This window comes from Bison bison, unplaced genomic scaffold, assembly GCF_000754665.1.
Source record: "Bison bison bison isolate TAMUID 2011002044 unplaced genomic scaffold, Bison_UMD1.0 scf7180017864497, whole genome shotgun sequence".
NCBI lineage: Eukaryota > Metazoa > Chordata > Mammalia > Artiodactyla > Bovidae > Bison > Bison bison.
In genome coordinates this window covers 1,399,383-1,423,681 of record NW_011495056.1, presented here as the reverse complement: position 1 = coordinate 1,423,681, position 24,299 = coordinate 1,399,383, and the positions used below count along the sequence as shown (strand labels likewise).

The 24,299-nt window shown below is 36.7% G+C and overlaps 1 protein-coding gene across 1 annotated transcript; it reads right to left on the bottom strand.

The window, feature by feature from the left end:
* Nucleotides 1–15,375: 15,375 nt before the first annotated feature.
* EFHC2 (EF-hand domain (C-terminal) containing 2) lies at nt 15,376–17,341 on the bottom strand. Its single transcript, XM_010828896.1, has 2 exons — nt 17,305–17,341; nt 15,376–16,774 (listed from the first exon to the last, which is right to left on the bottom strand). Exons 1-2 carry the CDS (start codon nt 17,339–17,341, stop codon nt 15,582–15,584), a joined length of 1,230 nt encoding a protein of 409 aa, XP_010827198.1. The 3' UTR covers nt 15,376–15,581.
* Between the last annotated feature and the right edge of the window lie 6,958 nt (nt 17,342–24,299).

Sequence of the window (24,299 nt, the reverse complement as noted above, 5' to 3'; positions counted from 1 at the left end):
TGAAAACTGACCTTTTCCAGTCCTGTGGCCACTGCTGAGTTTTCCAAATTTGCTGGCCTATTGAGTGCAGCACTTTCACAGCATCATCTTTCAGGATTTGAAATAGCTCAACTGGAATTTCATCACCTCCACTAGCTTTGTTCGTAGTGATGCTTCTTAAGGCCCACTTGACATCTCATTCCAGGATGTCTGGCTCTAGGTGAGTGATCACACCATCATGACTATCTGGGTTGTGAAGATCTTTTTTGTACAGTTCCTCTGTGTATTCTTGCCACCTCTTCTTAATATATTCTGCTTCTGTTAGGTCCATGCCATTTCTGTCCTTTATTGAGCCCATCTTTGCATGAAATATTCCCTTGGTATCTTCATTTTCTTGACGAGATCTCTAGTCTTTTCCATTCTATTGCTTTCCTCTATTTCTTTGCATTGATTGGTAAGGAAGGCCTTCTTATCTCTCCTTGTTATTCTTTGTAACTCTGCATTCAAGTGGGTATATCTTTCCTTTTCTCCTTTGCCTTTTGCTTCTCTTCTTTTCACAGCTATTTGTAAGGCCTCCTCAGACACCCATTTTGCATTTTTGCATTTCTTTTTCTTGGGGATCATCAGGAACCTGTGTCCATATTTCTTTAGGCACTCTGTCTATCAGATCTAACCCCTTGAATTTCTTTGTCACTTCCACTGTATACTCGTAAGGAATTTGATTTAGGTCATACCTGAATGGTCTGGAGTTTTCCCCTACTTTCTTCATGTTAAGTCTCAATTTGGCAATAAGCAATCATGGTCTTTGCCAGAGTCAACTCCTGGTCTTGTTTTTGCTGACTGTGTAGAACTTGTCCATCTTTGGCTGTAAAGAATATAATCAGTCTGATTTTGGTATTGACCATCTGGTGCTGTCCATGTGTAGAGTCTTCTCTTGTGTTGTTGGAAAAACATGTTTGCTATGACCAGTGTGTTCTGTTGTCAAAACTTTATTAGCCTTTGCCTTACTTCATTCTGTACTCCAAGGCCAAATTTGCCTGTTACTCCAGGTATTTATTGATTCCCTACTTTTGCATGCCAGTCCCCTATTATGAAAATGACATTGTTTTGGGGAGTTAGTTCTTGAAGGTCTTGTAGGTCTTCATAGTACCATTCAACTTCAGCTTCTTCAGCATTACTGGTCAGGGCATAGACTTGGATTACTGTGATATTGAATGGTTCGCCTTGGAAACAGAGATTATTCTGTCATTTTTGAGATTGCACCCAAGTACTGTATTTTGAACTCTTTTGTTGACTATGATGGCTACTGCATTTCTTCTAAGGGATCTTGCCCACAGTAGAGTATATAATGGTCATCTGAGTTAAATTCACCCATTCCAGTCCATTTTAGTTCACTGGTTCCTAAAATGTCAATGTTCACTCTTGCCATCTCCTGTCTGACCACTTCCAATTTGCCTTGATTCATGAACTTAACATTCCAGGTTCCTATGCAATATTGTTCTTACAGCATCAGGCTTTACTTTCATCACCAGTCACATCCACAATTGTGTGTTGTTTTTTCTTTGGCTCTGTCTCTTCATTCTTTCTGGAGTTATTTCTCCACTGATCTCCAGTAGCATATTGGGCATCTACCGATCTGGGGAGCTCATCTTTCAGTGTCCTATTGTTTTGCCTTTTCACACTGTTCATGGGGTTCTCAAGGCAAAAATACTGAAGTGATTTGCCATTCCCTTCTCCAGTGGACCAAGTTTTGTCAGAATTCTCCACTGCTGGAGTGGCTCTGAGGAGATACCCCATGTCCAAGGTCAGAGAAGCCCCAGCAAGATCATAGGAGAGGTGAAATCACATTTAGAATGAAATCCCATACCCACCAGAAATACTCAGAGGGCTCAAACAAACCTTGTGCACACCAGGACCCAGAGACCCCACAGAGACTGAGACAGAACTGTGTTTGAGTGTCTCCTGTGGAGGTACGGGTCAGCAGGGGATTGCTGCGGGGGAAAGGCCTCTGGGTGCAGCAGACCTGGGTATGGCTTAAACCCTCTTGGAGGAGGTCACCATTAACCCCACCATAGAGCCGCCAGAACTTACACAAGATTGGGCAACAAACTCTTGGCAGGCACAAACAGAACCTCGTGCACAGCAGGACCCAGGAGAAAGGAGTGGTGACCGACACAGACTTGCCTGTGATTGTCCAGGAAACCCTGGCAAAGTCAGCGTGGGTCAGCGGTGGCCTGCTGCAGGGCTGGGGGCACTGAGTGTAGCAGTGCGTGCCTGGAACCTTTGAAGGAGGTCACCATTATCTTCATTACCTCCACCGTAGTTTGGCTCAGGTAAATAACAGGGGGACTTCCCTGGTGGCTCAGACGGTAAAGCATCTGCCTACAATGCGGGAGACCTGGGTTCAATCCAGGTTCCCTTGATCAGAGAACTAGATCCTACATGCCACAACTAAGAGTTCACAGGCCACAACTAAGACCTGGGATGGCCAAATAAATAAATAACATAAAAAAAAGGATGCAGTGTTAATTTGTTAAAAATGTGTAGAATGATTACAAATTAGTAATCAATTTCTAACACTAAAATATAGTGATTACCGAGCATCTTCTACATGTTTAGCTTTAGATTAAGCCCAGATTGTAAAATAGATGAGGCGGACTTGCTCAGGTCAAAGTCCAGAGACTGAACACCCACTATGATCTTCTTTTGCCCGTTTGCTTGACTTCCCAGAGCCCCTTTTGGGTTGGTCCATAGGTCTCTGTGAGGCACAGTTTTGAAACCTTTGCTCTAAAAGAGACATTAACTCCAAATGTGAAAAATGCATAGAGAAACTGAAATGTAAAGTAATGAATTTTCTATAATTCTTATTAATAAGATAAAAATTCATGTTAGACAATGTTATATTTTTCCTTTACTTTTATATATTAATTTAGACACAGACAAGTAATATCAGTAGAGTGTGGTGGGACACACAATCATAAACTTTCAATATTGAGAGCTTTAAATATATCATGTCCAATAAATTCTTTTTGATAATTGATCTCAAAAATTAGAGATTCAGATACTTATATTTGTAATTTTGATCAAAGTTTTATTTATAATGGACAATTTTGAACAATCAAAATGCTCATGGAACCCATAGTTGATAATTCTTGAGAGCTTACTATAATTCAGATATTACGCTCATTGCTATGAGCAGGGATATAAAAAGCATGTGTTCAAAAGAAAAAAAATGGATAAAGGTCCACATAAATTTAAAAACAAATACAAAAATTTATATAAAGTGACTATGATCTTGATAAAACCAAAAATAAATAATTGTGTTTATACTGGCATAATTAATTTGCACTGTTCTTCTTACTTTGCCTTTTATAATAGTGTCCGAATTTTAAATATGTGTATGTATTTTCTTGTTTTTTAGTTGCTCAGTCATGTCTGATTCTTTTAAGATTGCATGGACTGTAGTCAGTCAAGCTCCTCTGTCCAAGGAATCTTCCAAGCCAAGCAAGAATACTGGAGTGGGTTGCCATTTCCTGCTGCTGCTGCTGCTGCTGCTGCTGCTGCTGTTAAGTTGCCTCAGTCGTGTCCAATTCTGTACGACCCCATAGACGGCAGCCCACCAGGCTCCCCCGTTCCTGGGATTCTCCAGGCAAGAACACTGGAGTGGGTTGCCATTTCCTTTTCCAATGCATGAAAGTGAAAAGCAAAAGTGAAGTCGCTCATTCATGTCCGAATGTTAGTGACCCCATGGACTGCAGCCTTCCAGGCTCCTCCATCCATGGGATTTTCAAGGCAAGAGTACTGGAGTGGGGTGCCATTGCCTTCTCCATGTCATTTCCTACTGCAGGGGATTTTCCCAATCCAAGGGTCAAACCTGCATCTCCTGCAAGCCTCCTGCACTGCCAGCAGATTCTTCACTGCTGAGCCACCAGACATTTCCTTACAATCATAGAAGAGTATTACTTAAAAATATGAAACTTAATATTCAAGAGTATCCACTTAGTGAAACTCTGAAGTAGAACTCTGCTTCTTGCTATGGATTTAGTTACTTATCAAAACATTATCCAGCCTGAATGCACTGACTTCTTTAGAGGGTATTGTAAGCAGTGCCCTCTCACTTCATTCGTGTCTTGTCTCATGAGCAGAATGTCATTTATCAGACCCCCCCTTAGAATCCTATTTCTAAGTTCTCTGCATGAGCCCTCCTTTGGTTTCTCACACTTGGAGTTTGTCAAGATTTCTCATAAAATGTGTGTTTACTAGAATCATCTGTAACATTTGGGTCGCTAGCTTTTTCTTTTTTTTTTTTTCCTGCATCACAGTGAAGAAGCACAAAATGCAAATTGTCTGCTAGTAGAAAATTACTGCTGCAGGTTGGTAAGTGCAAATGGAGAACTGACCAGTAGGTCAGTTGTGATGTAATTAACTAGTTGTGTAACTTAGATTGAAGGCAAAAGGAGAAGGGGGCAGCAGAAGGAGCAGTAGTTGAGATGGTCATCAATTCAAAGGACATGAATTTGAGGAACCCCTGAGAGAGAGTGGAGGAAGGAAGAGCCTGGAGTGCTGCAGTCCATGGGTTCACAAAGAGTCGGACACGACTGAATGACAACAACACCTTAAGAGTTCAGAATGATGACCATTCAGTTATGCAATTGAGTGAGGGCTGCAGGTGGAGGTGCAGTTGGTGGAGAGAGAAAAACGTTTCCCCTCCGAAACAGCCAAAAAGATCATTGTGTCTTATTCTTTTTCACTTACAAGTGTAACTCATGAGAAATTATCTCAATGAAAAGAAAAAGTTTACATATTTATCAATACACTTTGTTTGAAATAGTTTTCACAAACTATCAGGAGCTAATACATAAGTATTCTTCACTGCTAAGAGCTGTGCTCCTTTCATTCATGAACTACTATAAAGAAAAATGTCCAATTAAGACACATTTCCTAAGAGTTTTCTACTCTTTTAAAAAATATATATATAGCTAAAAGAAAAGCATATAATTTAATATTTCATAAACTCATGTAAGTTTACTTCTGTGAATGCATTTAAAAGAAATGAGCACTTACATTAAGTAAGTTATTCTCATGGTGCACTAATATATGTTCAGTTCTGAGCCACAGTTAAATTTATAGGAAAATAAATCTAGTTTCTACACTGTTGCAAATTGATATATGTTGAATATACACAAGAATCAGTGTCATTTAAGATTTTTAAAATTCTCATATCTAAAAACATGAAAAATGTTTAGAAGCTTAGTTTTTCGTGTGCTTTCTCCCATTTTTCATTCCTACAGCTCTCATTTCTGACTCTCTTACTCTTTCAAGTTTTCCCCAAAACTTGAAACGTTCTTAGAATTGGTCAGTTTGTTGACGTTGCTCTCTAATATTTTTCAATTATATTTTAAAATCAGTGTAAAGATCTCAAAGATATTCTGGGGATAAATCCTCCTAATCAATTACATCAATCCCCCATTTTAATCCTATAGTGGTGCAGGATGAATACGACGCTAAGGATATTTACTTTTGAAGAAATTTACTTTTCAAAATCAGTGCAGATGATGTGTATGCTTGTATAAGGGAATAACTTAAGAAATTTTATGCTGAATTTGAAGGTATCAAGCGAGATTACTTGAGGAAGAAGGGAAAAGAAATTAAGAAAATTTTAACAGTAATATAGTAAGCTATTATTCCAAGTGTAAGCTTATGCGTTCTGTTAAAAAGGGAATGTAAAGGAGTGGGCAGCTATGAGAACTTGGTTATTACTTTTCCCTTTAACATGTCCATGGTGAACTCATTTTTGCCTCCTATTCACCACAACTCTATCCCTCTTCCTTCCATCCCTCCCTCCCTTCTTTAGTTTTCTCTATGCAGAGAAGAGGGCGCAGAGGATCAGATGGTTAGATAGCATCACTGACTCAATGGACGTGAATTTGAGCAAACTCAGGGATATAGTGAAGGACAGGGGAGCCTGGCATACTTCCTGTCAGGAAGATGGACAAATTCCCATCTTGTTCATATACTTTTAAAAGAGCTCTGTTATAACTTACTCTCAATTGAAATACTTAGGTATAAATCTAACAAAATATGAACAAGATCTACATGAGAAGAAATATAGAACTCTGGTGAAAGAAGTCAAAGAGAAGTTCTTCTGAAAATGTCTATATTGTTAATTTGGTCTCAATTTAGCTGTTGGATGAATTGAAGGATGTACAGGTTTTGTTTTGTTTTTTTTCCCTCCAATTCTGAGGGTATATTTCTGCCCTGAATAAAAATTTTATCTGAGAATCTTTCTTCCTCAGTTGTTTCCCTTTTGTCTTCTTCAAGTAAGTACCCTAAACCAATCTGAAATTTATTGCTACATAGGAAAACTTAAAAAAAGTAAATGAGAGTTTCCTTTTAAAGTTTTGTTTATTATGTTTATCATTCAAAAACATTCCATAATATTTTTTCTTTGACTTTGTTCTAAATAAGGTTAAACATCAGTCTGAATTCACAGATCCTATTTAATTTCAAAACTGTTGAATTCATGTAACCTAGATTTTATTGTTTATTCATTTTATTTCTTCTAAGAATTTTTTTCTTTTCTGTCTCTTTTTTCCTGTGTTTAATGCCCTCTCTCACTTTATCTCTTTGTCCTCTTCCTTTGCAATCTTGAAGGACTTTTCAAGTTTGACCTATAGGTGATTTGATTTTTCTCAATGTAAATGTTACTTTAAATGTTTACTGCAAATGCTATTTTAAATGTTTTTAATTTTTATTTTTAATTGGAGGATAACTGATTTACAATGTTGTGTTGGTTTCTTCCATACAACAGCATGAATCAGCTATAACTATACTTACATCCCCTCTGTTTTGGGCCGCCCTTCCTTCCACCTCATCCCTCCAGGCAGTTACAGAACATCGGGCTGAGCTCCCTGTGTCATATAGCAACTTCCCACTAGCTGTCTATTTTACACATGGTAATGTATTGATTTTGGGAGGATTTAATTTTGCCACTATGTTTGGTGATATTCTTGAAACCTTTCTTAACCAGATCAAATTCCTTTTCTGACTCATTGTAAAGCATCCGGTTGACTTTTCAACTCATCTTAAAGAATCTCTTAATGTTTTCTGTCCTAATGCTGCTTGTCCTTGTATAGAGAGGTCAAGCCATTCTAAATTATTTTCAGGATACAAATAAAAATGTCTCTGACATTTCCTTCTAGATTTTGCAGTGGATTATTTTCATAGCTATGCGCCTCCTTTTCTTTTCTTGGTTGTTTGTTTTTTCCCCCTCATTCCCTCACCACAGTATTTTCTCAAAAGCACTTCTTTCTTTTTTCTTTAATTCTTTGATTTTTTTTTAATTTGTCCATTTCAGTGTTGCCAATAAAAAGCATTTACCTTTGTTTGGGGGGTTTGTTCAATTACAATTTTCTGTTAATTGGGAACTCTGACCCAAGCTAGTATATAAAATTTATATGTCATAGAAATGTTGCAACTGCAGATTTTTCATCTTCCTGTCTCTAGTACTTTACTTTTTTACTGTTCACTTTCAAGAATATTCTTGACTACCTATCAACTAGGTTATGCCTATTTATTCTCTGAGAATTGTCCCTTCCCATGTACAAAATAGAGCTTTGGACTAAAGGAAACTGATACTCTTGTGTTTTTTTACTTAGAATAGAAAGATGATTGCACAAATTATATTTATTACAAATGCTGATTCTATAAGTCAAATAACTGATGATAGACTAGTAGTGAAATAATTGCCTATGTGTAGTTAGATGGTATTGATTTTATAATAAATAGTCTGAATATTCTATGGTGAAATGCTTAGCCAAGTATGTATCATGGTCAAGACTTTCTGTGCAGTAATGAATGAAAGTTCTTCCAGATAGCTGCTTTCAATTGGCTAATAGCATTTGGTATCATGAGTTCTATTGCTTTAAATCTACCTAGATATTTAAAGTCTGCCTAAATTTTAATGAATTTGGAATGTTGAGCAGAGCTATATAAGGAGCTATTAGCCAAATTTCATTTTAAATCAGTAATGTGGTCTTGACTTCTGCAGTGGAGTGCATTAAAAACACCATGACCTTTTCAAATGGCTCTATCTAGAGTACTTCTGAAACTGTCCTACAAATGTTATGCAGTTTAAACCTTCAGGTGACTCTAACTCTCAATCATACTGATATGCTTGACCACAGAATATACGAAAAGTATTTGAGAAACTTTTTTTCATTAATTTTAACTTATAGGATCAGAATTGTGTTTCTCAGGGAAGAGTATGCCAGTAACCTAAACTTTGTGTGTGCGGGTATATGTGTGTCATATGTACATATATATTTATATATACACATATATATTGTAAAATAAATAATTAGTTCATATATGTAGTGTGCACTATACACATACTATATGATATAAATAATAATAAATATTATAAATACTATAATATGTATATTTTGTTTATATCACAATATATGTATATGTACATGGACATATTGCTTTAGACTTCCTATTGTTTATATATCAAAATTTATATAGATATAAGTCTGTTTGTTTAAGTAATGACATTGAATTTATGGTGGTACTTTTATGAAATAATGTTTTCATAGAGATAATACATATCTGTTTTCAATAATATGAGAAGTAAAAATATTAATAATTAAAATACACTTTGAAGTATGTTTTAAAATAATTCAATAATGTAAGTGATGCTAGAGATGTTTATACCTTAGAATACCAGATACCTAAAAGATAAAAGGCATAACTTTTGGAGAAAATAATCTATTATCTTGAATATATCTTCAGAAATGACCACGGTCATTACAAAAATGCCCTGTGAATATACAGCATTCTGTATTTACAACAACCTGCTTCCCTCCCCTCTCCTTCCATTTATTTGCAATGTTTCCAGGAAATGAAAGTCACCCTTTGAACCACTTATTTTTTTTTTAACAAAGTCAAAGCTGTTGACAATTGTTGCCATGAGCATTCTTAATGGTAGAGAAATGAGAAGTCTAATGAAGATGTTTTTCTAAAACTCTAGTGGTTCAAGAGATGTTCTATTGATATAAAATTTAAAACTGCCATATAGGAACATTATATAGAAAGAAATATTTCTGATGAAATTTGTTGAAACAATATACTTTTTTAAACCCAATTCCTCTAAACAGAAGGTAAATGGCAATTTCTCATAGATATTTTGGCATTGTGTAGCCATTCCCTAAAGATTCACTTTCTTTATTAGTCATCTAACTCTAGCCCAGTTGCTCAGTCATGTCCGACTGTTTGCCACCCCGTAAACTGTAGCCTGCCAGGCTCCTCTGTCCATGGGATTTCCCAGGCAAGAATATTGGAGGGGGTTGCCATTTCCTATACCAGGGGATCTTCTCAACCCAGGGATCGAACCCAAGTCTCCTGCATTGGCAGGCAAATTCTTTAACCACTGAGCCACCCAGGAAGACCTTATTAGTGATATGTACATTAAAACAATTCTTTACATCAAGCAGTATAGAAAGAAATCTGGTACTTATTTGCCTTTCTTTTTGCACAGTTAACTGGATGGCAATTTTTCTGACTAAATATTTCACCTCTAATTATATTCTAAAATTTTATTAAAATATCATTGAATATGATAAGAGCAATGTAGTATTTTGATGGAGAAAATAAGTTATGAACCCTTACTTCTAGTAGTTTCATTCTAACTGGGGGCATAAAAAGTGCCCTTTTAAAAACCTTGATTGGATAGAACATATTATATGTTAGTCACAGTAATGTACTTAACTCAGTGCTCTGTACATAATAAATAATTGTTGTTTAGTTGCTAAGTCATGCCCAACTGTACAATCCCATGGACTGTAGCCCACCAGGCTCCTCTGTCCATGGGGTTTTCCAGGCTAGACTACTGGAGTGGGGTGACATTTCCTTCTCTAGGGGATCTTCCCAACCCAGGCATGGGGCTCGTGTCTTCTGCATTGGCAGGTAGATTCTTTATCACTGAGTCACCAATAAATATTTAGCAAATAGTTATTAAATTATTGAATAAAAAATTGTGTACCAATGTGTACCTATTATAGTTCTAGAATTAAATATTTTCTTATATTCATTTAATCACCATAAAACTGAAGTTCAGAGAAATTAGGTATTGTATCCAGGGTTGCACAATAAGCAATGAAAATAACTTAAATTCCAACTTACAGAAAATGCCACAAGAAGTGCTATTTTCACTGTGCTATAAAGGGCAGAAAAAATAATCATAACGCATGGCAGGATGCTAAACAAGACGCATACATGTAAAATACTGTGGAGGAAGAGAAGAGGGGCATAAATGAAGTTAAAGAAGTCGTGGACGACTTACAGAAGAGATGAATCTGAGTTAAATTCTTCCAATATGGATAAGTAATAGACATATATAAATGGGTTGAAAGGATCTGATAAAGTAAGTTTGAGGTAACATATAGATAGATGGAGAGCTTCGCAGGTGACTCAGTGGTAAAGAATCCACCTGCCAATACAGGAGATGCAGGAAACGCAGGTTCTAATCTTGGGTCAGGAAGATCCTCTTGAGGAGGAATCGGCAACCCACTTCAATGCTCTTGCCTGGCAAATCCCATAGACAGAGGAACATGGCAAACTACAGCCACAGGGGCTGCAAGAGTCAGATACGACTGAGAATCAATGAATGGAAGCATTGAGACACAATAGGTATAATTTATGTGTGAGCCAGTGTAACTTGCCCTTTGAATTTCAAATGAGATTGAGCAAAATTCTACCCCAAAGTGATTGATTCTGCAATTACCCATCCTTTCTGTGGCCTTATTTTCTATTGGTTCTTATCCAGTGGTAGCTTATTGACTATATTGGCTTGACTATCTTAATAGGAAAACCTCTTTCCAACAAACAAAAAGCAAAAATAATTGATAGGTCTTTCACAAGCCTGACACTCACCTTGAATTCTAACTAGCATATTCATCCCTGCTTTGGAGAAAGGGACTGTGGCTCAGAAAGTCAAGTTGCGATCACAATAATGAAATCAGGACTAGGGTTAGGTGCGTTAGAAACACATAGACTGTGAGGTGGCAACTCTCCAAATAAAAGCTGGGGTCTGGCTACAAGAAGTGAGTGAATTATTTTGGAGAAAGACCAAATTAGATATCTACTGAATCAATGTTGGACATATACAGATATATTATCTGTCTCATATATAAGAACAGATTCGCATATCCGATGGTAATTACAGGTTAAAGCCTAAATTTTTAGCAACATGAAATTGGCATTTGCAAAGTAGAAATAGAAAATGACTGAACATTTTTTTATTTATAAGGTAATATTATAAATAATTGTCTGGATATATTAATTTGGCAGAAGTTTGAACAATGGATACAAAGGAAGAGGGATTAGAAATAGGAAAAAAGTCATCTTTGTGGAAAAGAAATTGCAGATTACTTTCAGAGAAATATGTTTGGGGCTAGGCAAATAGAGGTGTCATTTAAAAAAATATATATTAACAATTAGTAGGGAAGGTCCCAGAGGGCACTGGTGGTAAAGAATCCACCTGCCAGTGCAGGAGAATTAGGAGACACAGGTTCAATCCCTGCATTGGGAAGATCCCCTGGAGAAGGAAATGGCACCCCACTCCAGGATTCTTGTCTGGACAATCCCGTGGACGGAGGAGCCTGGCGGGCTACATTCTGTGAGGTCACAAACAGTCTGACACGCCTGAGTGCCTGAGCACAACAGTTAGTAAACAATTAGAAATGGTGGCCTGAGAGAGGACACCTTTCTAATATAAAAATGTTCAAACTTCAATACGTCTTGGTTTTGCTGAGCTACACAGAAGTTTAATTTGGTTTATGTACCTAAACTGAGCTCACTATGATTTGTTTTTGTTTTTAATATATATGTGAATAGAAAAGTCAGCACCTCTTTCTTAAGCATTATAAGGAGATAGCTGAAAATGGTTTCAGATTCCTCGTTACAACAAAAACAACTTGAGGGTTTGAGTTGAAATTATTTGTCTTCAACATTGCAACTGCAGATTGTGTGCTAGGATTGCACTGAGTTGACACTAAGTCTTTGGTTAGGTACTGGAGGATCACGTCAGAATTGTATTCTTGACAGTTCCTTACATAGAGACTTTTACAATAAATTGCATATTTTTACTGAGCGCTGTCGTCCCATAATAGTCATCTTCAAAAAGTCTTTAGTAATAATTCAAGGAGATATTAGAGAAAAAAGGAAGTTGAAAAGATAGATAAATACAGTGAGAGTGTGAGAGAAAAATCATACCAGATGGATCATAAATGACTATTGAGAGGCATTTGTTTCCAAAACAGCTATAGCATCAATAATATAATTCTTTCATATGATGAAGTTTATTTCTGTGTGTTTGACAAGTGCTAGTAGAGCTAATTTTCTGTCCTTCATTTTTCACTTTTCACCTATACTATGGAAGTAGAGCCTGTAGCCACGGAAAGGTTTTAATTTCTAATCGTATAGGAAAGCTCCCTGGGGCTGGGTGGGAGAGGAAGAAATGGAGCTAGAGCTAGCAGTTCTTTCCTGTAACATTCTTAAAAAGTTAAGCACATAGAAAGATCTTACATAAGCTTTATGAAACTACAAACAATCTATGGGCAAAACAATTAAATGACACAATCAGGTACGTTAAACAATCTTGATTGAAAGTAAATTTAAAATTGAACTGAAGCTTAAAATCCTGTGCTCCTCACTTGTATGGTTATTACTGAAGACAATGGGAAGGTCCCTAACAATGTATTCATGAGACAAAGCATTATTGTGAAACTTTCAAAAGTGGTTATTTTAACTGCAATTGGTTAAGATCATTACATCTTTTCACTCTGACTTCTCTCTCAGAAAGCTGACATTGAAGTGACTAGAGATATTTTTAGGCTCCTGTTAAGAGTTTGTAATACTCAATTTTAACTGCCATCTGTAAAAACTATTTTGAAAGCTTCAATAGTACAATAATGAGAAATTGCAGACTCTTTATTTGGATGTTTGTAAAAGATTCTTCTTTTGTTATTTTAAAATTTATTATTAATAACTGAAAAGACCAATAAAAATAATGAAATACAAAACAAAAATAATGAATCAGAAAACTTCATTTAATAAAATTATTCTGACATAAAGGAATTAATTGCTATAAACAGTTTTAATATAACAGAGATACAAATAGGGATACATGAAATGACAAAGGAAGCAGAAAACTCCAAATTGAAAGCCATATGTAAAATTTACATGTGATATAATAAAGAAAAATTCATTAAAATATTAGATGGTGCTAAATACAAATGTAACCCATCATTTGGAAAAAAAGAACATATGTAAAATAAAGCATAAGAATCTGTCTAAGCACATTAGATATCACTTACACAGAAACCCAAACATTTAAAATGATTATAAGCAAAGGCACAATTGAAGAAAACTAAGAAATTAAAACATAGATGAAAATATTGACAGATTTCCAGACATATAGTGAAAAATACACTTGAAACCTAAGCTAAATGTTTAACATACAAAAAGAAGTGAAGTTACATGTATCAGTGTATGGGGGTAAAACAAAGACTGAGAAGGGAATGAAAATCATTCAGACCAGATATTTACTGTATGACACTAGATTCTTTAGGACAAAAGAGAAAAGGCTTGAAAATTTCATATTAAGTTTTTAAGTGTAAGACTGCTTGAGGTACAAAGTGCAAATGGATGCTTCTCAAAATGAATGAACATGCTGCTGCTGCTGCTAAGTCGCTTCAGTTGTGTCCGACCCTGTGTGACCCCATAGACGGCAGCCCACCAGGCTCCCCCGTCCCTGGGATTCTCCAGGCAAGAACACTGGAGTGGGTTGCCATTTCCTTCTCCAATGCATGCAAGTGAAAAGTGAAAGTGAAGTCGTTCAGTCGTGTCCAACTCTTCGCAACCCCATGGACTGCAGCGCACCAGGCTCCTCCGTCCATGGGATTTTCCAGGCAAGAGTACTGGAGTGGGGTGCCATTGCCTTCTCCGGAATGAACATGAAAACAAAGTAAAACACAGATTCTGACTTTTCCTCCAGAGACTCTGGTTGCACAGATATGGGATGGAGTACCTGCATTTGCATTCTCTCTAGTTCCTAAATGACACTAACGCTGCTGGTCTAGTCTGTGAACTACATTTGAGTGACAATGAATTAGATTTTAAATATTATTCTAGAAGCTTAAATTGGTACTGTCCATATATATGTGGTTTATAATTAGATTGCTTATTCTGCAGAAAAATAAAATTTTATAATAGTGTTTATTGACAACTGATAAAAGAATAAGTGTTTTGTTTTAACATGAGTGCAAAGAAATCAGCATCTTTATGTAATATCAGTGTTACTTCTTGAATCCCTGGTTACACTATACATTATAAACCTTAAATATAAATGTATACTTTAATCAAAAGTGTTCAATAATATATGCACAAGATTATTAAGCCCAGGGTATTAACTAAGAACAGGAGCAGGCAATGGCACCCCACTCCAGTACTCTTGCCTGGAAAATCCCATGGATGGAGGGGCCTGGTGGGCTACAGTCCATGGGGTCTCTAAGAGTCGGACACGACTGACCAACTTCCCTTTCACTTTTCACTTTCATGCATTGGAGAAGGAAATGGCAACCCACTCCAGTGTTCTTGCCTGGAGAATCCCAGGGACAAGGGAGCCTGGTGGGCTGCCATCTATGGGGTCGCACAGAGTCGAACACAACTGAAGCGACTAAGCAGCAGCAGCATTAACTAAGAACTAAAATTCAAAACTTCTAAATGTATATTCTGGGTTATTAGTGCATTTTGTTTTGCTGAGAAAGATTCCTTTGTGACCTCTTCTTTATAGATGGAAGTTTATATTAATGATTTTAGATCTTTCTTCCTTTTTAATGTTCTATCTTTTGTAATTGTCCCACAGTTCTTCAATACTCTGTTCCATATTTTTCACCTTTTTTTTAATGTTTGCATTTCAATTTTAGACAGTCCTGTTGACATTTCTTCATTCACTGATTCCTTTCTCAACTGTGTCAATCTTTTGGGAAGTTCATAAACGATATTCTTCATTTCTTTCACAGTATTTTTTATTTCTAGCATTACTTTTGATCCATATTTAGCATTTTCATTTCTCTGTTCACATTACCCATCCATTTTTATATGCCATCCACCTTTTCCATTACAACTATTAGCAGACTAATCATAGTTGTTTGAAATTCCTCTTCTAGTAATTATGAGTCTGGTCCTGCTGGATACTTCTGCCATATCTAAATCTGGTTCTAATGCTTCATCTGTCTCTTCAAACTTCTTTTTTAATTTAATGTCACACTTACCTGCCCTGAGTCTCTAGCAAATTGCGTGTTTTTTGTCTTCTTTTTTTTTTTCTTTAAATGGCATTTTTAATAGTGCAGGTACATCAGCAATATGAGGTTCTGAAAACCTGAAATGACAAAAGGAGATTAATTTTGGAATATGGATTTTAATTCAATATGAACCTTGTCTCTTTTGTTTAATGGAATTATATCTATTGAAATAAACTTGGCAAAAATTAAAGCAAGAAATTAGAAAATCAAAGAAAGTTAACCAAAACTGCATGGTTACTACTCATCTACGCCAAACACATCCTTTAAAAGGTTTAAATAGTAAATGTATTTCACAGGAATAGGTGATGGCATCCCAAGCCACTCATCTTCACATCTCTCTTTAATGTACGATGCCACTTCCAATTCAGGCACTGGATTCACTCTCCAGTTCAGGGCACAGAAAAATGACTCATAATTTATTTGTTTTTCACTGTCTTCAAACCCGGACAGTAAGGATCCTAGAAGATCTTCATTCAAAGGTAATCTGGAGGACTTGCACAGCCTTTTGATGTCTTTGCTGGGTAACACTTTTTTCTTTTCCCGATCTTCGTATACACACATAGCAATGAGTCTTTCAAAATTCTCAAAAGCATTTTTCTTGAGTTGTTCATGGGCCTGTGCAACTAGGACATTCCTATGTGGACAGGGGTCCTCAGGCACCCGGTAACGACGTGCAATGGTTATAACTTCTTGGTCTGTGAGTTTCCCGACAGTTAGATTCATCATTATTTCTCTGAATGTATTAAAATCCACCATCTTTGTGTGCATACAATCAGCAGCTGTAAACACCTGCTTGAGCTCTCTGGATTTGCATTCTTCTTCTTTTAACTTTTGTATGACAAGTTCAATGTTGCTCAGGGGAAACTTATCTGAATTCCTCTCCATGTAGTTCAAGGTATACTCATCAGCATTGACCAAAAAAAAGAGGTAGCCATTCACGTTCACTTTGGCTCCAACATACAGCTCCTCAGCCTTGATATATTCCGAGAATTCACTTTTAAAGACTTCTTGTCCAGGCTTCTTAACACGAACTCTTTTTAAGAACGTCCCTCCAGTATACCCTGAATTCCTCTCTATGGGTTCAAACACTGAAATTGTGTCATCACTGAGAAAATATGAAATAACAAACATCCTTTCCACATCAGCACATTTATGTGTGATTAGTTTTGCAAAAAACCGGAGTGTATTGCTTATGTTGCCATAGCTGTCAAATTCAATGAACTTCTTGAAGTTCCTCTGATGAGGTATGGGCATAAGGCCTATGCAGGAGCGAAGAGAATCCTCTTCAGAACCGAAGCCGGTATAAGGTGGAAATTTCCTTTCTATTTTTGGAGGAGATGGGGCCTTACATGGAATCGAGGTAAAGTTCTCAATTCCATATTTAGTCCTATAATAAGTTTTCGTGAAATCATTACAGTCACAAAGGAGCACTCAGTCTCAGTGTTTGGGGATCATAGAGAACTTATCCTGCATTACTTCCTGTCTGATGATACCATCGAGATCAAAGAAGTCTTGCCACATAACTCAGGAAGAGATGCTATGTCATTGTTTCTCCAGAGGAGAAAGCTACCTAAGTATGGCCCCCCTGGAGTCTATCAACCAGGCCAGTTAACAGACCGGACAGTTCTCAATGTGTATGGTGGCTACTCAGAGACCCGAGTGTATGGCTTCCTGTTGGATAAATATAAGCTAGGAAAATTAGACCAAGAGTTTTACAAAGATACTGACCTATCCATAGGAACCACCATCAATGTGTGGGGAAGGAAAGTGCTCCTTTGTTTTTTGTCTTCTAACATGCTTTGTAAACATTTTTTGAAAGCTGGTTATGATATACTGGGGTAAAAGGAACTGAAGTAAACAAGCCCTTAATATGAGATTTTATGTTTATCTGGCTAAGAGGCTGTGTTTTATTTTCTCTGTGACTGTAGTGTCAGAGGATAGTTTCCTCTGGCGCCCTTACTTTTGCCTTTTTGGACTTCTTTAGATACTTCTAACATAGGCCTGAGGTGTGTGGTGGCTCTTTCCCCTATAATCGAACCCTTGTTGATATGCTGGTTTGCTGTGTGGAGAGAGCGAGTGTTCCTACCATTAGGTCGTCTAATGAGCCTGTGCTGATTAAGACTTTGCTAAGAAAATATAATGTTATGAATCTATCTCAAAATAGCAACATTTCCCTCCTATTCCAGAAGAATGAGAACATTCTCTGTGAGAATTTTTCACCGTGAGAACCCGGTAAGATATCTGGAGATAAAATTCATGAGACTGTGGCAGCACATTTTAAGATTGGATTACCTCTCCGTGTTTTTAAGTCTCACACTTACCTGCCCTGAGCCTCTAGCAAATTGTCAATTATAGCTTGTTTCATTACCCCAGTACTGGCTCTAGAAGTGGTTTATGCCCCACGGCTTTTGTTTAGGTAGTCACTCGACTATAATTTAAGACAGCTGTGTGCCTATGACTTCAGTTCTCTAGATCTAAGAGAAACTGTAGACTTTCATTTTGATCAGGCTTCTTTTTTTGTGAGGATGGGCGTGATGGTTTCCAAGATCCTTACTTGCCAGTCTAGGAACCAGAACTGTAATTTTTATATTACTTCCCATTGAATTCTTCATCAAATACTCTATTACCTTGTCTTCTGGAGACGGCAAAATTTCTAATTGTATGGTATTTCAGTACTTCAAACTAGATTCAGTATTTTCAGATTTTGCACAATCATTAAGTATATGATTGATTCTCAAATAATCCTTTTTTTTTCTCAGTTAAATCCTTGTTACCAAGCAAATATTTAAAGGTCTTTTTTAAACAATTTTCTTCTAGAGGAGAATATATTCAATGTATCTTTACTGCTTCAATATTTATAAATGTGAAGAAGTATCTGAAATCTGAGAGTTACATATAGCTTAAAGATCAATTTTTTCTATTGTTTTCCAGTATACATTTTACTCTGTTATCGAAAAAAATAAATAAGTAAACAAAAAACAAAGCCAAACCCACCTAAATCAATGTAGCTTTTTTATTTCTGAAGCCGTTAAACTGTACATGTGCTGTGTTAGGCATCCTCCACTGAAAAAGCAACTCCACAGCTTTGTGGAGTTGTTTATTATGAACAGAATTATAAATAATATAGGCACTAATGAAACACCCATGTTTCCTAGAGTAAAATTTGATCCAGAGCCACAAAGACCAGATACCAGATGAAAGTGACAATTTTCTTTGTAACGCCACTTTCCCTTCCTGAAGGGCAACGGCTCCTCCCAGTGGAGAGAGGAGCAATTGAAGAGTGATCAGCTTCATTTTTATACCTGTTATAAAATAAACCAGCTAACATCAACTATCAACTGGGAAGTCAGGGAACAGTCTACTAGGGTCCTTACATTGTACTATATATTAAATTCTTAAAATAATATAGAAAATGGTACCAATGAACCTATTTGCAGGGCAGCAATGAAGATGCAGACATAGAGAGCAGTCTCATTAAATTTGTCCATTGGTTTATGCACAAACAAAACCAAAATCCCACAAATCATGGGAAAATTAAAGCAAAAAATCATTCCTTTTTTCAATTTGTCAGCCTCTTGAACTTTTAGTGTCTACAAAGGATCATTTTAGCTCAGAGAGAGTTGGGAGGATGATGCACGTGTGATTCAGAATCTTTTTTCACAGAAATAAGCAATTATTATGGACCTGGGAACTCAGTGGTTTTTCTGTATGAGAAATTTGGTAAGTCATAGTCATTTTTACTAACATCTGCTAGTTCCATTTATACTACCTAAGGACATACTTATAAGCAGAAATTTAAGAAATTCAGTAAAATGCTTAAAAAACATTTTGAATGTGATTCATTTTCCTTTAAGGAAACCTCAGTCTTCTGAATTTTTAAAATGGGAATTAAATCTGTTAAATATTATCCTGGTTTTTCACTAGTAATAAACGTCAACTTCGCAATTATCATCTTTGGTTGTCTTGGTTCATCCTATTTTACTATATTCACATAATAATCTTTTCTTCTACTTCCTTTTTAAGTTCTATCATATGATATGCATAGACTGGAATAGAAATTATTTTTATTTGCAATTGACATCTGAAGACAGTGTCTTATGAAAAAGCTTAAAATCAAATTTTAAAAAATACAATTTTCAAATGGCCCTCTTCTGTATTGCACCTGCCCTAATCCAACCTCCCACATCATCTTAAAAGTAGAGCTTTTCAATAGTCTCCTTATTGCTATTGCAGCCTCTGTTCTAAGAGCTATTTTAGAAGTGTGTTATCAAGACTGAAATAGAGCTCTGTCATTATATTTGCCTATAAAGCTATCATTTTATATAATTAAGTGTATTCCTTCATATTTACATTTTAAAGTTCTTTAAAAAAAATTGCTCAGAGACCTTTAAATCCATGTTTCCAGGTAAGGCCAGAGATTACATAGTTAAATTAAGTGCATAGCAGTAGCCACATTTATGATACAATTTGTATCAAGTAATATTTATTTTCACCTTCAACAAGTATTATTAAAGGTATTATAATGGATTCATCAATACTGGGGGGAGGATGTAATTATGAAGATAAGACAAGATGGTAAAAGCATGTAAGTAGTATGTAGTTGATCCTCATTATTTATGAATTCTGTGATTCCATTGTCATGAGTTCGCATCTTAAATTTATTTGTGACCCAAAAATCAATATTCTAGGGCTTTCGCTACAGAAGGCAATGGCACCCCACTCCAGTACTCTTGCCTGGAAAATCCAATGGATGGGGGAGCCTGGTAGGCTGTAGTCAATGGAGTCGCGAAGAGTCGGACATGACTAAGCGACTTCACTTTCATGCATTGGAGAAGGAAATGGCAACCCACTCCAGGGTTCTTGCCTGGAGAATCCCAGGGACGGGGAGCCTGGAGGGCTGCCGTCTATGGGGTCACACAGAGTCAGACACGACTGAAGCGACTTAGCAGCAGCAGCAGCAGCAGCAGCAGAGCTTTCACAGTCATTCCATTCATGGACATGTGCATGCTCAACGTAGCAAAAAAAGTGATTTATTTGCCTCATGAACATGTTCTCAGCTGAGGTCAAATAAGGTTTCTCTCTGACATCTTGTTTCATCTTTCATACTGTAAAATGTGTTCTTTTCATGCTCTATTTAGTGCCACATTTTCCACATTTCTTTTTTTTTTCTTTTTCTTGGCAATTTTTCCATTTAAAATGACCCCAAAGCCCAGTGCTGAAGTTCTGTCCAGTGTTTCTGGCTGCTAGGAGGCTGCACTATGTCTTATGAGAAATAGGTATGTTAATTAAGTTTCATTCATTCATGAGGTATCGTGTTGTCTTCCAGGAGTTCAACATTAATGAATCAATGTTTTAGATAAGGTGTCCTAAAGTAGAAGCACATATAAAGCAAAATTATCTGTTGCTCAGTTAAGAAAAATGTTATGGCTAGGGGCTTCCTGAGGTGCTCTTCACTCACCTTCATTCACCAAGAAGCAATGATTCAGTGTTTGCAGTGACTTCACAGAATGCAAGTGCCATGGAGTGAGAACTGACTCTAAAGACATTTCTTCTCTCTCTCTCTCTTCTTCTATTTTGACTGTACCAAGTCTTAGTTGCCGCACTACAGATCTTTGTGGTGGCAGCGTGCAGGGTCCTTAGTTGAGGCATGTGGAATCCACTTCCCTGATGAGGGATTGAACCCAGGTCCCTTGCATTGGGAGCGCAGATTCTTAGCCACAAGGAAGTTCCTAAACACATTTCTTATACTGAAGCCCATATTGTAAGACTACTGTATAATTTAGAATTAGAAAAAAAAATTATTTCTGGGATAGGTTCAAAGAGATATGGTCTTTGTAAAAGTAAGTTTTAGCCTGGTCTTGGGACTTCGGGATAGACAGGTGAAGATTACTGGGGAATAAGAAGATAGGAGAGGAAACAGAAAGGAAATGAGGCTGGTCATGATGTGCTGGATGTTACTGGGTGGCCTAGATCAGGATCCTCAGGAAGGCGGTGAAATGAGTGGGGGTACCACGGCCTAGTGATGAGAGATACTGAGTCCTAAGCTGAGAACTTGGCATTTACCTTAAAGAGGCAAATGTTATGATGAAGTTTTGGGTAAGGAAAATCTTGTTTAGGCTTTAGATATATCTATTAACACTACTTAAAGTGCCGTCAGTGGAATTACATATTTATGGCATCCATAAGAAATAAATCAGTATGTTACTTATTTTGGTCATAGCTATTAGATCCAGGTACCAATTAAATTTAATACCTACAATCTATATTCTAAAGTGACTGTATTTTTTCCTAGTTGGCTAATATTTATTGATGAAGATTCTTGATAAATAATATGTATTGCTTTCCCACAGTACTAATCCAATAACTTAATATAATTAATTGAGTAAATATTAAACTTCTCCATCTTTTCCTTTTCTGTTTTATTAGTAATCATTCTAAATTAAACACTTTTCATGCCTATATAGAATTGATATTTTAGAGGGTTTGGGGCTGACTTTTATTGAGAGGATTAAATATTTTTATTACTTTGCAGCAGAGATTACCCAGATAGCTGCAATGAGAAGTTAACATTTATTATACTTTCTTTTGTGTTATTCCATTTGCATGCCTTAAATTAAGTAATTTGTTAAAGATTTATATTATTAATTTAAAAAATAAGATGTTGTAGAGAAGCTATATCTTAGGATAAACTGTGTTACTTTGATTCATTACCAAAAGGACCATCTGGAGACACGAAAAGAAAAATCTATTCCCCAAACTCCAATGAAAGGATGATTATCCCCTCCGTGTGAAGAGGGAATTGGGAGGCTTTTTCTAAATGTGCACTTCAAAGGCTGAGGAATTGTCTATCCCGATGAAGAGCAGAAACAACACCAACGGCATGGCAAAGTTAAATGAATTCCAATTACTTAAAGCAAACATATAAACATCTGTAATTCTAATGGCCATAATGAATCTTTTCAGTTGAAAGAAGAAAAAAGTTCTAGCTGGTTTGATAATTGGATCAATTTTTCACTTATGGGCTGTCAATTATTTGACATTTTAATGCATACCAAATACAGCTAAAAGTATTTTAATTAGAATAACGCTGCAAAAACTAACCCTACAGCTTTAACTGTGGTTCTGAAGCACAAAATGTGCATCTGAATACCTATTTACTGAGCAGAAGTTAATTAAAAGCATAGTTATATATTGAATGTGTACAAGGCAAAAAGAGAGGGAAATAATTGGCAATTAAGAATGTGTAAGAGTCCACTCAATAAAGCTAAGCAAGACTACTCCAAACTTTAAACAAGTTGAGAATTTCCTTTTTATTTTGGATAGTATCAGAAATTGTAACAATTCAATAATTTTACATAGGTGTGGAATACTTATGGCTGTTAGTTTCAAAAGCTTCCATTTTACTATGAAAACAAGTTAAATTTATATGATGATTTGTTATTTTCAAGTTATCAGAGCATAAATGATTTTTTGGGGGGGTTTTATTAAATGCTGAGGTTGATTTAAGAGTCTCAGCAAATAACACTTCCCTTTCCCATCTAAGTTAGAAACGAATTGAGCAATAAGTCAAAAGCAGAAGGTATATCAAAGCATCTCGTGTATGTTTGATTAGAAACTAGTATGCAGGACATATTGTGAAACCCGAATGATACTATTCACTTCCTGGCTGGTTGTAGAAGAATCAAATCAGACAATACATCTCTTCCAGAGAGTTTACAAAATTGAAAGAACTTATTTTCTCAGGAATAAGAAGGTAGAACCTGAAGTACATATAGCATGCTGGTGAGTCTTTAAGCAAAGTCACGGACTCAAAGGACATGAATCTGAGCAAATCTAAGAGATAGTGAAGGACAGGGAATCCTGACAAGCTGCAAGCCGTGGGGTTACAAAGAGCTAGACATGACGTAGCCACTGAAAAACAACAGAGAAGATAGATAAATACTGAATCCCAAGAGAACATGTTGTCCAAACAGCAAATGCTTCAGTTGTTGTTCAGCTGTTTCACATTGGTCCAGAGTAGAAAGCAAAGGATAGCATAACAAATGCCTTCTATTTATAACCATTTTTAGGTTCAGTTCAGTTCAGTCACTCAGTCGTGTCTGACTCTTTGCAACCCCATGAATCGCAGCACGCCAGGCCTCCTTGTCCATCACCAACTCCCGGAGTTCACTCAAACTCATGTCCATCGAGTCAGTGATGCCATCTGGCCATCTCAACCTCTGCCATCCCCTTCTCCTCCTGCCCGCAATCCCTACCAGAATCAGAGTCTTTTCCAATGAGTCAACTCTTCACATGAGGTGGCCAAAGTATTGGAGTTTCAGCTTCATCATCAGTCCTTCCAATGAACACCCAGGACTGATCTCCTTTAGGATGGACTGGTTGGACCTCCTTGCAGTCCAAGGGACTCTCAAGAGTCTTCTCCAACACCACAGTTCAAAAGCATCAACTCTTTGGCACTCAGCTTTCTCCACAGTCCAACTCTCACATCCATACATGACAACAGGAAAAACCAGAGTCTTGACTAGACTTGACTTGACTAGACTTTGTTGGCAAAGTAATATCTCTGCTTTTCAATACATTATCTAGGTTGGTCATAACTTTCCTTCCAAGGAGTATGCGTCTTTTAATTTCATGGCTGCAGTCACCATCTGCAGTGATTTTGGAGCCCAAAAAAATAAAGTCTAACACTGTTTCCACTGTTTCCCCATCTATTTCCCATGAAGTGATGGGACCAGATGCCATGATCTTCAATTTCTAAATGTTGAGTTTTAAGCCAACTTTTTCACTCACCTCTTTCAATTTCATCAAGAGGCTTTTGAGTTCCACTTCACTTTCTGCCATAATGGTGGTGTCATCTGCATATCTGAGGTTATTGATATTTTTCCCGGCAATCTTGACTCCAGCTTGTGCTTCTTCCAGCCCAGCATTTCTCATGATGTACTCTGCATATAAGTT